At 33.3% G+C, this 14,058-nt stretch overlaps 1 protein-coding gene across 1 annotated transcript in view; it reads right to left on the bottom strand.

Annotated features, from left to right (window-relative positions):
* The window catches only part of LOC148599985 (cilia- and flagella-associated protein 65-like), a 68,889-nt gene that overhangs the window by 29,535 nt on the left and 25,296 nt on the right, over window positions 1-14,058 (bottom strand). The window contains exons 14-23 of the mRNA XM_088557320.1: window positions 13,814-13,906; window positions 12,233-12,313; window positions 11,059-11,113; window positions 8,546-8,631; window positions 7,384-7,510; window positions 5,989-6,157; window positions 5,184-5,322; window positions 3,955-4,094; window positions 2,147-2,231; window positions 348-506 (exon numbers count right to left, since the gene is read on the bottom strand). Coding sequence (XP_088413446.1) covers window positions 348-506; window positions 2,147-2,231; window positions 3,955-4,094; window positions 5,184-5,322; window positions 5,989-6,157; window positions 7,384-7,510; window positions 8,546-8,631; window positions 11,059-11,113; window positions 12,233-12,313; window positions 13,814-13,906 — 1,134 coding nt within the window. The remainder of the gene's footprint in view (window positions 1-347; window positions 507-2,146; window positions 2,232-3,954; window positions 4,095-5,183; window positions 5,323-5,988; window positions 6,158-7,383; window positions 7,511-8,545; window positions 8,632-11,058; window positions 11,114-12,232; window positions 12,314-13,813; window positions 13,907-14,058) is intronic.

Below are 14,058 nucleotides of genomic sequence, written 5' to 3'. Positions count from 1 at the left end.
CCCCTAAAGCTAATCATACCTTCAGATCACCAATGGAGGATCCCCTAAAGCTAATCATACCTTTGTATCACCAATGAAGCTTCCCCTAAAGCTAATCATACCTTTGTATCACCAATGGAGGATCCCCTAAAGCTAATCATACCTTTGTATCACCAATGGAGGATCCCCTAAAGCTAATCATACCTTCAGATCACCAATGGAGGATCCCCTAAAGCTAATCATACCTTTGTATCACCAATGGAGGATCCCCTAAAGCTAATCATACCTTTGTATCACCAATGGAGGATCCCCTAAAGCTAATCATACCTTTATATCACCAATGGAAGATCCCCTAAAGCTAATCATACCTTTATATCACCAATAGTTCCTTCACCAATGGCTCGTATGGTGAATTCTTTCTTCCTCCCACCAGATGATGTGCTACTGAATCCCTGTCCCCAGACAATTAGGCTTGGTTTCATCACATATTTCTCCTTACCAGTGGGAATAAAGGACCAGCTATGTGTCTGCAGGTATCAATAAATGAAATTAATGTCTGTTTTGAAGATATATGCTTGCTCCTTACTCCCGCTTTCCTGAATCCATGATAAATTGTCAAATTTTGAAGTGACAAACTCAAAAATAATTTTTTTATGAAATAATCGAAATGTTTCTTGCAAATCAACTAATTGTTTTGGTTATCTGCAGTTTCATTCTAAATCAATAAATAAATGTGAAAATATAAAGAGAATTTATAACAAAGAAATGGACAAACAAACAGATCCAAAGTTCTAAGGAAAGACATAATGCAATACTGTGTAACAGAACATTTTTACGTGGTTCAAATTCAAGTCCAGAAATTTTCACTCCATTAAGGATGTTTGCTGCTCTGTTTAAGTATCAGTCTTTACAAAAATCAGACAGGAGGTGATTCATGCATGTCAACAACCCACCAAATTCAGTTTTATTTCTTGTTCAAAAACACTTACTGATCACAGTTAGTTTAGTTTTTTCATTTGGTTGTTGTGCTTTTGATAATAATTATAAAGACTGTATATTTGGTTGTTTTTAGTAGGAGATAAATATATGATTTTTTTTCCGAAGTGCAGATCTAAATACAGAAATAATTATTGCCATGTGAAAATATAGCATACTGTGAGAGTACTATTGCTCGTGGGGTACCAATTTTCGTGGTTTTCGGAGTTGGTTAAACCATGAAATTTGGTTCCCAAGAAAAGGAAATTCCCATTGACGTGTATACTGAAAGCCTCAAAACCACGAATTCAAGAATCCTCGAATTTGTGTTTCTTCCCTAATCCACAAAAATTGGTAACCACAAATTAAAGTACTCTCACAGTATGTAGACCAAGCACTGTTTGTTTGGTGGGTTTTTCTATACCATGAATCACTTTACCATTTGCAGTGCCTGAATTTTATGTGGACTAGTACTTAAGTTCTTTTGTGCTTTAACAATATAAGTAGGAAAACAGTGATGGGTCGGTTTACTTGTCTTGAGATATCAGTGTTTTTAGAAAATTTTGGCAGGAAAAGGATTTCTATGGTGTTTCCATAAGTTTTGTCTTCGTAGGTTTTATCTATCAAAAACTACCCAAGTAACAATTTAAGGTGTGTTTAATGATATTATGAAAGAAAAGTGGGGATATATAAATGCCATTAATGAATAAAACTAGAGGAGTCTGAAAAACTGGCAAAATTTCTGAACATGAGCAGCAACAGCTTTTAATCTGAAAGACGTTAAACATAAAGACATAGAAAATTACCAGCTATATCATTGTATATAGAATCGCTACAGTGTTATTGGATTTTTGAAAATTTAAGGTTCCAAAGGAAATCTCCAAATAAAACACGTTTCTGTACAAAACAATTTTTTCAGAACTTTTTCTACTTGCAAAGTGGAACATAATATACATCTTTCCCACACTAATATTGTACATGCAGTGGATGACATGAAAGTAAGGTACATTGTATCAAGATTGAATTCAATAACACGCATTATTATTTCAATTCACATTTTTCCGCACTGGAAACTCATGTAACATGTGAACACGTAACTGGTATAGAATTGCATTGAATGTGAATCCAATGTGCATTATTTGACATGTGAATGCACCATACACATGTATACCACTGTATTTCATAAACTTACTTGGTTTTCATTTGGCTGTATGATACCAGTATCTGGAGTCACTGATAATAACTTTCTATCCGCAAACTTAAACTTCCACTCATATCTTAAAGAAACATAAATTTATTTGTCCAATTCTCAGCCAGTGTTAAAAATGCACATGACTTTTTAACCATCAGGTGGTGATTAAATTTCTGTGACCCTGCCATTTTACATTTTCCAAGGTTTCTTCAGATTTCATGGAGGAAACCAATTCTCCTTAAGCATGTTAGCCTATTCTTGATTTAAATCATTTTTCCACTCTCTACGGTAAAATTAATAATTTAACATGCTCACTAAATTTTGCATGTTGAAAATTTCAATATTACATTCTTCCATGTATACTGCACACTTTTTTCTTTGTTCCAAAAAGGGTGGTGCGCTGTATGCACCAAAACAATGATTTATTCATTCAAATCTATCTATTCTTAATGGATAATTCAATATTGAAAGTCCAAACTTCTGTTTTTCTTTCTGGAGACATAATTTTCAGAAATCAGAACCAAAGTCGTCAACTAAAGCCATATCAACCACTTAGTATTTTTGAGAACAGTTTTATTTGAAATAAACAAATAAAGTTTTACTGCTATCTTATAGTTGTTTTATCCATCAATGCCATTTCCTTGCAGTTAATAGTTTGTACGAAAAACCACAACAAGCTTCTTAATGTTCTCTCAAAACACGCCGTCTAATTATAACTTCTTCACCTGTGTGTGGTGGAGCGTTAAATACACAATAATGGGAGTGCCAACCTCTCCTCTGGCCCATTGCCATTTAATTATCAAATAACAAAAGATCAATTTAAAAGGTGAAACAATTGTCACTAATCCTATAATCCACCTGAGGAACTGTTTCGAGATGTCAAATATCAATACACAATTTGGCAAATTAAAACATCTTTCTTATAAACAGTCGGACTTGACGCCATTGTTTTAATGAGATACATGTACCTGATTTGCATACGAACAGGAAATGCAAACATTTCAGCAGACTCGGATCCTATACATTGCTGTATAAATTATTTTAATCAATTAATGACTTGCAAACACAGAAAAAATACTTTTATTTAAAAGACTAATGATGAAAGGATACGCAGGGAATTTACTGCAATCCTTTCAACTCAATGTGGTCTTCTGCTGGTGATTTTTCCTCGCTTCCCAGTGCATGTTTTACATGAAAAATAACTTTTTTTGTTGATCTCCTTGCCAAAAAGGAGGTGCGTAGAATACACAGATGCATGTAATACATGGAAGAATACAGTAAGCATGTTAGCCTATTCTTGATTTAAATTATTTTCCACTCTCTATGGTAAAATTGATATTTTAAAAGCAAACTAAAGCTTGCATGTTGAAAATTTCAATATCATCATCTCATGTGGAGAAATAATTTAAACTAAACATTACTGAGAATCTAAATGTGAACTGTTATTTGAAAAACTATTCATTATTCATTAAACAGGGAAAGTAGTCTTATGATCAAATATCAGTGTACATTTGTACTTCTGGTGAAAAAAATCAAAGAACATGGTGAAAAATTACATCCCCCCAATAAAAAATGTTTTAAGTGAAAATTACACACCCCACCAAATAAAAAATGGTTTAAGTGAAAATTACACCCCCCCCTCAATAAAAAATGCTTTAAGTGAAAATTACACCCCATTGGAATCTAGAAATTTCAATGTTACCGCAGAGGAATTCCGGAGAAATTCTGAACATATTGAAAATACCTGAGAGAAATTCTGGAAATAATAAAGTTACCATAGAGAAATTCAAAAAATAATAAATAATTACCTGAGAGGAATTCGGGAAATATTTTTAATGGTATAACACTGTTTAGATGAAGTTCCAACACAGGTTTCTCTGAAGTATAGACTACCAGCAGAATCCAAGAGGACCTCAGGTGATTCAGCTGAACCCCATAGCTCTAATTCCTGAAAAAAAACACATTTAATTAAAACAACATTACAACAAAATCTGAAATATGGACTGATTGAATGATTGATTTATTGTGAACATCCTATTGCAGACACTTCATGCATTTCAGGACAAGAATGTTTGACCAATCAAATCAAACAGACCTTGTAGAGAAACTAATAAAATAACAGTGAGTGCCTGCATTGACTTTCATACTGTTTAAGGGAAGGGTCCTGAGGTCCATGCATCTGACAAATAGAGTGTATTCAAAATGCCTTTTTGGGGAAGGGTTCTGAGGTCCATGCATCTGAGAAATAGAGTGTATTCAAAATGCCTTTTTGGGGACGGGTTCTGAGGCCCATGTATCTGAGGAGTAGAGTGTATTCAAAATGCCTTTTTGGGGAAGGGCCCTGAGACCCATGCATCTGAGAAATAGAGTGTATTCAAAATGCTATTTTGTTTGGGATTATTTCATTCTGAATAGTGCAATCAGTGGAATGCTGACTGATCAGCATTAATGAGGTCACAGTATTAAAGCAAGTAATACAAAATAACTTGGTTTGCTCAAAGAAGGCCAACCAATCAAAAAGCTTGTTACAAATCAAATTAAAATGTATAGCTTTAACAAGAGTAAAAATTATTTATTGCTTGAATCAATTTTTTATTATTTAACTTTAACAAATTAATATCAAACAAGCCTCTGGTGAGTAAGTTATATTTGTCAAAGTTAAATAACACGACAGCTGCTGAACAGAATTCAGAATGGTAAAAGTAACCCTACTATATTTTTTTATTAAAGTTCAGTTGGGTTAACAGTTTGTTTTTGCTCTCCTCAGACTTCAGTCGGGTTAACAGTTTGATTTGCTGTCCTCAGACTTCAGTCAGGTTAACAGTTTGTTTTTGCTGTCCTCATACTTCAGTCGGGTTAACAGTTTGTCCTCAGACTTCAGTTGGGTTAACAGTTTGTCCTCAGACTTCAGTTGGGTTAACAGTTTGTCCTCAGACTTCAGTCGGGTTAACAGTTTAACCTCAAACTTCAGCAAGAAATCATTTGTCATTTTTTCTTCTTAGGGCCATTTTACCAACTTATTGCCTCTACTCCTTACCTTATTATATTTTTCATTATCATTTAGTCTGAATAGAAGGTTGTGTTTATATGTCTTTACTTCAGCAGGGTTACATTTAACAATAAACGTCATCATCTCCCCTTTCATCAGAGCTTTTGCTGGCTTAACTGAGTATGTACTGGAAAGAAAAAAAAAGTTGTGGTAACACTCAGAGAAGTAATTGTTTTCCTGTTATCAAAATGTTCAAAAAAGCCTTAAAAACCAGATTTGGGATTTTGCCGAAAATTGATATTAAACTGTATGTTATGGTACAAAAATATCTGTACAATTTTTTTTTTTTATTGAAAAATTCATTTGTACTTCTTCAAGAGTATCATATAATCCCTTGCCACTTCATGTGACTGGGTAAAAAAAAACATTATTTCATATCAGTGAAAAATTAGTAATTTCAATTGGATAAAACCTTTTCACATGGAATTAATTAACCTGCAGTATAAAGTTTTACCAGTCAGTACCATATGATAATAATTCCCCCTTATTAAAACCCATTCCAGATCAAGCAGTTGTAAATATAAATATGCACAAACACGATCTGCAAAACAAAAAAAAGAAATGAGGATATGGTTTCTCAATGAAATAAACATAATAATTGTCGATAAACTGGTCAATATCATAATATTTAGACTGCCAGTAGGACAGTGGTATTGACTGTGACAGTGATATTGACCTGGCCTACAGCTAAGTCATAATCACGGTCTTAGTCAATACCACTGTCCTGTGGGTAGTCTAAATATAATGATATTGAACAGTTTATCGACAATTATTATATAATCAATGAACTAACTTATTTGGATCCCTCTGTATATCAAACAATATAGGCGTTGTTCCTGTGTTTCTCATCTGTAAAGTTCTATAAGTAGACTCCTTGGCATTAACAGCAGGGAACACCAAACGGGATGTGTCAAGAGTGTATCTCGGCAGAAAAGTCTCATTATTGGGTAGGAATGTTTGACCTAAATAATAAAATATACAAAGTTACTGAAATATAGCATTTTACAGAGATGCATGTGGATCGCTATGGTGTATCCATCTACGCCATGAAAACTGATTTATTCAACATGTCATAGTTTTCCTTTCCTCGTTTGTCTAACCGGACTTGACTTTTTATGAGCAACTTGGTGGGTGTTTCTAGCCAAAAAAAAAAAAAAAAAAAGGAAAGCAGAAGACACTTACCCTACCGGTGCACCTGGTCCATACTCCCAGTTTTTAGTGGAGTCCAAGTTGCTCATTTGCTTTTGTTACTTTGTATGTATAATTTTAGTTACTTCATGTTCTTTGTTGTGTATGTCTGTTTTCCATGCCTGGCCTTCCTCCCTGGATTTCATTCTTTTGATTACCGTTATAACCTTGGTTCCCTTGATTATTCTTGCATATATTTGTGGATGCATTAGATGTGCATATTATTTTTTGATGTTTTCCAAAAAAATGCAACTTCGTCTCATTCATTATTTTTCTCATCAACAAAATCATTTCAGGTCCCACTAACCACTTCCATTACTTTACATCTTAAAAAAAATAGTTTTCAGTTTCACTGTGAATTCCCAGGACAAATGACATCTTAAAGTTACATACCATTGAGAAGCTTGGAAAATGTGGTTTTTTAAATCATTCTGCTAATATTTTATAATGGTAAGATGTTCATAGAAATTGTTCACAAAATATTCTTGAATAAATAATACTTGAAGTACACATTTTTATTCTGCTAACTGACAGCATGGAGGCAAATTACTCACCCACGTAAACAATATTCATACACTTTTATAGTAAATTACAAATATGATATTAAAGTACACAACCTCAGCTTAATTTTGAATACTTTTGATCAACATACACACACATTATGCTCTTACAATGCATAGATCTAGGTTTAGTGTTTTTGGTACTATATAGGGGGTGGCCTTGACCAAGAGGTGGTGAGACCTTACTGATTTCAAGAATTATGTCCCTTAGTCTAGATCTTTCAAGAGATGTCCTTTTGCCTAACCCTAGGTCTTTCAATAGTAATGTCCCATGGCCTAGGTTTTTCAATATTTACATCCCTTAGCCTAGGTTTTTCAATAGTTATGTCCCTTAGCTTAGGTTTTTTTTTTTAATAGTTATGTCCCTTGGCCTATCTACTTGATGTTTAAAAGGGTTTGTTTTAGACAGGCTTCCTTGCATTAAAATTAAAATGACATACCTGAACATGTTAGATTAAGGCACCATGGGGGACACTGTGTCGTATCTTCTACCAGTCGGAAATCTCTCATACTCTTGTAATAGGCAAAACATTCTAACTCTGCTCCAAAAAATTGGTTTGGTGCATTCTGCAAAGGCCAAAAACTCAGGCGTAACATGTATGTATACACAGGCACATATTGATCATGTATAATGAGCTTCACATGGATTTCATGTGAAATTAATGAGATGTAAGCTTTCCTCAAAATTTTTTTTTCACAACTGGTGAAAATCATGTGAGACTCCTATGAAATAATTTTGGCCATTTACATAAATAACAGTAAGTATTTTCTTCTCAAGACTTTATAACTTAACACAGGATTAAACTCTGTTCTTGTGAATTTATGGACCATTCACAAACAAAACAAATAAAAGTCTGTAAGGAGCAAGTGACAAGTGTTTATGTTTAAGTCTCATGCAGTGCATGAAACATGAAATGAAATTTCCACTACTTAGTCAGTGTTATTTGACTAATTGTGACATCAGACATCATAGGTAAATCATCACTGAAATGTTCTGCAAAAATATTTCAAGAACAGTTAATTGTGTAAAAATAAAACAAAAAAAAACAATTTTGTAACATTCTAATGAATTTCTAAAATATCAAGAGATGCAGACATCAATGAGTGGTTGTTTTCAAATGAGAACCTCATAGAAAGAAACTATGTTGTCAGATCAGTGTTTTTTTAATACACTAATTAAGATTTATCCAATTGTACAGAGGGTAGATCCAGGATCTCAGTATCAAGGAGAGAGCCAAAATAGAATAAATGCCAAGTATAGTGAAACTTCAAACATTTCAGCAATAGACTTATGAAGTATTTTTCAATATTATTAGGGGGCATAAGCCTGGCACACCTTACCTTGAATCCTTGAATCACTTGTATTTAAGGAGGTAGACCTAGGGTAAGGGACACAACTCTTACAAATCATTGAAACGTTTGTATTCAGCATTTGACATCAATCTCATGTAAGCGTCAAAGTAACTCAGATTGATTTTATTCTGTTTTAAAGGAAAGCTTGATAGGCTTTGGTGAAATTGAATATGATGCAAACATATCACTTATTTCAAGAGTCATATCTCTTACCCTAGGTCTACCTCCTTAAATGGTAGTTTAACTCACAGGTTTAAATGTGACTTGGAAAGCACAAGACTTCATTGGTGGAATGTCCATAGTTAAAGGCATCACACAGAAAGTTCTCTCATGACCTGCAAAATGCAAACTTGACATTAATTCTATAAATCAATGTTCTGCATGGACCCAGTTTCATGAACGATCTCAAATTGAGATTTTCCACAAACTCTACCTCAACTCAAATTTCTACCAATCAAATCACTTGAAATGGAAAATTTAACGAAAAACTCAAGCATTTGAGATCTGTTACGAATCCCAGGCCTGTATTTCTCATTCTTTTACAATTCTTTTTTAATATAAAAATTCCCAGTGTCATCAAGCATATTGCAAGTGAATGGATGCTGACTCCCTTTCAATCAGTAAAACAGAAATTTTATCAGTAATCATCATTAAAACTGAAATCAACATCTTGAATTTGTCAGGGTTCTCAATAAGGTGGGAGAAAATCAAAAGTAGATGGCACGATAGGCGTGGGGTCCTCCACCGGAAAATTTTGAAAATCTTGAGTGCAGGCGGTGGCATCTGGGCTGTTTTGAGCAGATTTTGATCACTTATTCTTAATGCAAATACAGTCGAACCTTGTTAAGTCGAAGTCGAAAGGACCATGCAAAAATGTTCGAGTTATCCGAGGTTCGAGTAATCCGAGGTCGAGGATAAAGCGGAAATACTAGTAGTTTGGTCCATGATTGTTTCTGTAGTTACATCATTTGTTGTGCTTGTACATGTACATGTACTTCACTTTACACGGTACTTCGTAATGTCATGTGTTTCATAATGAAAGATATTTTTTTGTATGTTGTTTATCATGTTTGAAATACTGAACGGCACCGAGTGTTTGAGTGAAATTTCCTTTTTATTTTTTCTATATCAAAATCGTCAGTTCATAACATGTTGCTTTATTTGATTCACAATCAGGAGTATCTTCAAACAATGTGCTCTACAACATTACAATAAAATTTCAAAGTCATTAGTGAAACGAATGTAGTCGTTGAAATACCCTTACTATCATCTGTTTGATGTTTCATTAAATAGTCAGATACCATTACAACTCATCTGTATTTTTTATAAAAATTTTTCAAAATATCAAAATATCCGTTATTACTGTTAGTGTAAATTCCCACGTGTTATTAATAAAATTCATTTCTTTTAACAACACGCGCAATTTTAAATTAATCAAATAAATAAATCAAACCATAAAGAGTGTCAACAAATTAAATTTAAAAGCCACGCTAATTGTTGTTAAAACACACTTCGATCATGGTTTGTCATAAATTTTCTGACTAATTAGTTGACTTCGAGACATCAGGGTTAATTAACCTCGAAGTCCTATCAAGGGGACTGATTAATTACCTCGAGTTATCTGAGGTTTTGATTCATCCGAGTTCGAGTCATCCGCAGTAAAATTGTATTGGAGTAAGGGGAGTTTTGCTGGGACTTTATAATTAGTTCGAGTTATCCGAGATTTCGACTAATCCGAGTGTGACACATTGAGGTTTGACTGTATTCCCATTTTTTAGCTTATTTTGCTTATATTTGAAAATTTATGTGATTTTTTTATGTGAAGCAAAAGAGTTCGGCCTGTTCACAGCTAAAAACAACATTAAATCATTGAAAGATGTTGACATTTGTTTATACACACCATCTATCGCTTTTTTAGTAAAATAAGATGATATTTTTGTGTATTTGCACTGTGACATGCTTTGGTCAATGATGACTGGAAATGTTGAATTGATTCTAAAACTTCCCACATACATAATCCGTGATACGGAATCAGTACTGCATTAAAAAAAACCCGAAATACGTCCATTACAAGCGCAGAATTAACCACGATTAAAGTTTGTTTATTCATTCGTTCTGCCGAACACGACAAAAAAAATGAATTTATCAAGGAAACTAATCTGCATTACAATAAACACCACGATCAAAGGTTTCTGACACAATTTTGTATGTATGAAACGTGAAATAACCAAACATTTATTTTTTTTTCAATTTTATTTTTTTTAGCAACAAAATAGCCGGCACCAATGTCAAAGTAGACGTCGAAATCGCCAGTCGCCAGCACTTATTTAGAACCCTGATTTGTATTGGATAAAAACCAGTTACATTCACTGTCATTATTCAGAAACAATGAGATTGATCTTAAGGAGGTAGAACTGGGGTAAGGGACACAACTCTTAAAAATCACTGGAACGTTTGTATTCAGCATTTTACATCAATCTCATGTAAGCATCAAAGTAACTTGGACTGATTTCATTCTATTTTATATAAAAGTTTGATGGGCTTTGGTGAAATTGAATATGATACAAGCATATCACTGATTTCAAGACTTATGTCCCTTACCCCAGGTCTACCTCATTAACAAAGATCAATAACATTCTTGAAAACTGAACACACTGCATGATTTAAATCTTGACTGCTCAGAGGAAATAATCCATGCTGCTTTGTTTTGAGTTGTTTTTACACAGAATTTTATTTAAAGAGATAAATTAAACAAGAGTTACCTCCCATCCATTGGACAGTTATCTTTCCTTTTGTATGATTTGTGATATTTATGACCTGGAAATAGAATAAATTTTAAAATTATTGAACACTTCTTGTTTCCAAGAGAAATTAAGACTCTAAAAATATTTTCATTCATATTTTATATGTCTGAGATGCTCTCCATAACAAAAATAAAAAACCAAAAAAATAGTAGAAAAGATATTTATCAAGTTTAGGCCAAGTTAATTTAAAAATGGTAGATTCTCATCAAACCTTCACAAAAAAATGTGGGGTGGATGGGAGGATTTTATTTTTATTCTTTATACCTTACCAGATATTTGCTAGCCTAATTTTAGATATTTGAAGTATAAATATGTTCTAAATCCATAGCCACATCAGTTTCTTAATAAAATAAAAATAAATGTAGAATAAAAACATTATTTCAGTCAGCAAGAAATGAAAGATTTGTGTATTATAGTATCTCTAATATAATACTACAAACCAATTCGAAAAACACCTGATTTTTGAAATTCCCTCCCCATTTTTAAAAATTTTTTGTCAATTTTTTAGGTGCAGGAGAGAATGAGAATCTACTAATTAACTTCATTTGGCCTGATAATATCAATGTAACTTCAGCGTGATTGAACAAATGAGCAATACTACTGTTGCTGGAAAAAACACATGCGTTGCTGTGCTATTCATACCCCTACTCGTACAGGAAGTTGATATTGTAGAGCAACCAAAATTGCTACCAACATATTCTCCAGGTATATGCAGCCGCACACCAAATTTAAAATCAATCCATCCATTGGGAGACAAGACATTATTTTTTTATTGTGACAAAAATGGACAAATGGATGGACGAAATGACAGACAGTTAAGGTGATTCAAATCTATCACACACTCATTCAGTTGGGAAATGAAATTTGTTTATATGGTTCAAGTAGCTAAAGATTGTCCATTAATACTTTTCAATAACAGAAATCATGCCTTTAAAATAAATAACAAGAAAAATTGTGTTATGGTAAAATACTGTAAACTGTGAAATGACATGACCATTCCTCTGTTCTTCAAAGAAAATATTCATTACTAAATGATTTTCACATTACAAGTTTTCCTGGGAAAATACCAAAAATAAAACTTCTGCGAAAAGTTCATGATTTAAAAAACTGCTTGAGTTAAACTGATAGTCACCTTATTTTCTATGACTCTAAGATTCTGACAGTTTCCAAAGTCAACCGAGTTAGTTTCCAAGCTCACATGTGGAACGAAATTCTGAAACAAATATGATAACATTAAAAGTCATATAAAAAACACAAATCAGAAATATATTGCTATAGAAACAAACCCTATTTTTTATGAGATCAAAAACAGGAAAAACAGGAAAAATCAGAAATAACTGGAAAAACTATGAGCAACGCTCACTAGTAGATACTCACACTACTCTCCAAAGCTCACTAGTAGATACTCACACTACTCTCCAAAGAAACCAAAAGTCATTCTGATGGAAATGCAAAATAGGTGAGTGATAGCATACGCTGATGAAGAAAGCAGGCAGGTTTCATTGAATTCCATTCAGTAATTTTTGAGGAATTGCAGATAGAAACAGGGAACCAGGCAAAGGGAGAGACAGCATGATCAATAAATTGTACAAAGATTTTAGAATGCCACTTAGTTATCAGTATTTAAGGAGGTACACCTAGGGTAAGGGAAATAACTCTTGAAATCAGTGTTATGCTTGTATCATATTCAATTTCACCAAAGCCTATAAAGATTTCATTTGAAACAGAATGAAATCAGTCCAAGTTACTTTGAAGCTTAAATGAAATTGATGTAAAACGCTGAATACAAATGTTCCTATAATTTGTAAGAGTTGTGTCCCTTACCCCTTACCTCCTTAATCAGTGTCTCAAATTTAGTAGCTGTCATTTACCTAGTCATTTATGACAAAATTATCATAATTGCCAGCTATTCAAACTCGACAGACTGTGTCCAAAAGATCACAGGTGCTCTGTCATTATAAAGCAGGACACATCAGTAATATGATCAATAGCCTACCTCCTAGCATTGCACTTATATATCATTCTTATTTTGGTGAAATAAGTGAAAAAAAGGATGATAACCAAAAAATGGCAATATAGGGTCAAAGGTCAAAGCTTGTCCATTTAAAAAAAATCAATCTACCATATCTAGATACTGTAAATAATTCTTTTTTTATCTATTTTTTTTAATTGCATATTTCAATTTTAAATCAATTAAAAAGCTATCTTCATTCTAAATTTACTTCCCTAACCCATTTCTGAGCAGTCATGGTGAAATTTGTCGGACTGTCGGACATGATCAGTACTTTTAGCTGCCAGTCTGGTAAAATTTGTGTGATTTCCAGATGTCCAGTATATTTACTTTATTAGAACTTCTGGTTTAAAGATGGTGTTCCAATCCAGGCAAATTTAAATTGGATCAGAGAAATGATTTCGGTCTGGCAGATAATTGTTCGGTCCAGCAGATTTTGTTAGGTTACCAGACCAAATGTCCGACAGGTTGAAAAATGATTTTGCCAGGTCTGTCTGAGGGCCTGTTTGATACCTCTTCCAGATGGACTGAATATCTACTGTAATCCTCGAATGCTATGTTTGGTATTATGAAATACATAATGCAAGCTTCTACCTAGAGAGTTACTTAAATAACTCAGTAGCCTAGTTAGATTTGTATTGAAATTGGTACCACTTTATTTCAAATTGCTACAAAAACTTTGGATATAGTAGTTATACTTACAATAATTTCAGAATGAAAGCCATCATTGAAGTATTCATCCATAGGGTGTACTGAATGGATTGACTGTGGGCTGTGTGGGTGTTCTACTTCAGTCTATTAAGAAAATAGAAGAAAAACTCCAGCTATGAATATTGAAGTCCACAAGAATATCAGGTCCAAGTTTTATAACAAAAGATTGTTATTTTCTAATATTTATTCAGATAAATGAATATACCAAGCATAGGCAGATCCAAGGGGCCTTGTCC

This window comes from Perna viridis, chromosome 13 (genome assembly GCF_037379345.1).
Source record: "Perna viridis isolate PV_CMFRI_1.1 ecotype Kerala chromosome 13, ASM3737934v1, whole genome shotgun sequence".
NCBI lineage: Eukaryota > Metazoa > Mollusca > Bivalvia > Mytilida > Mytilidae > Perna > Perna viridis.
The sequence above is the reverse complement of the archived record's forward strand: the minus strand, read 5'-3'. Positions and strand labels throughout refer to the sequence as shown.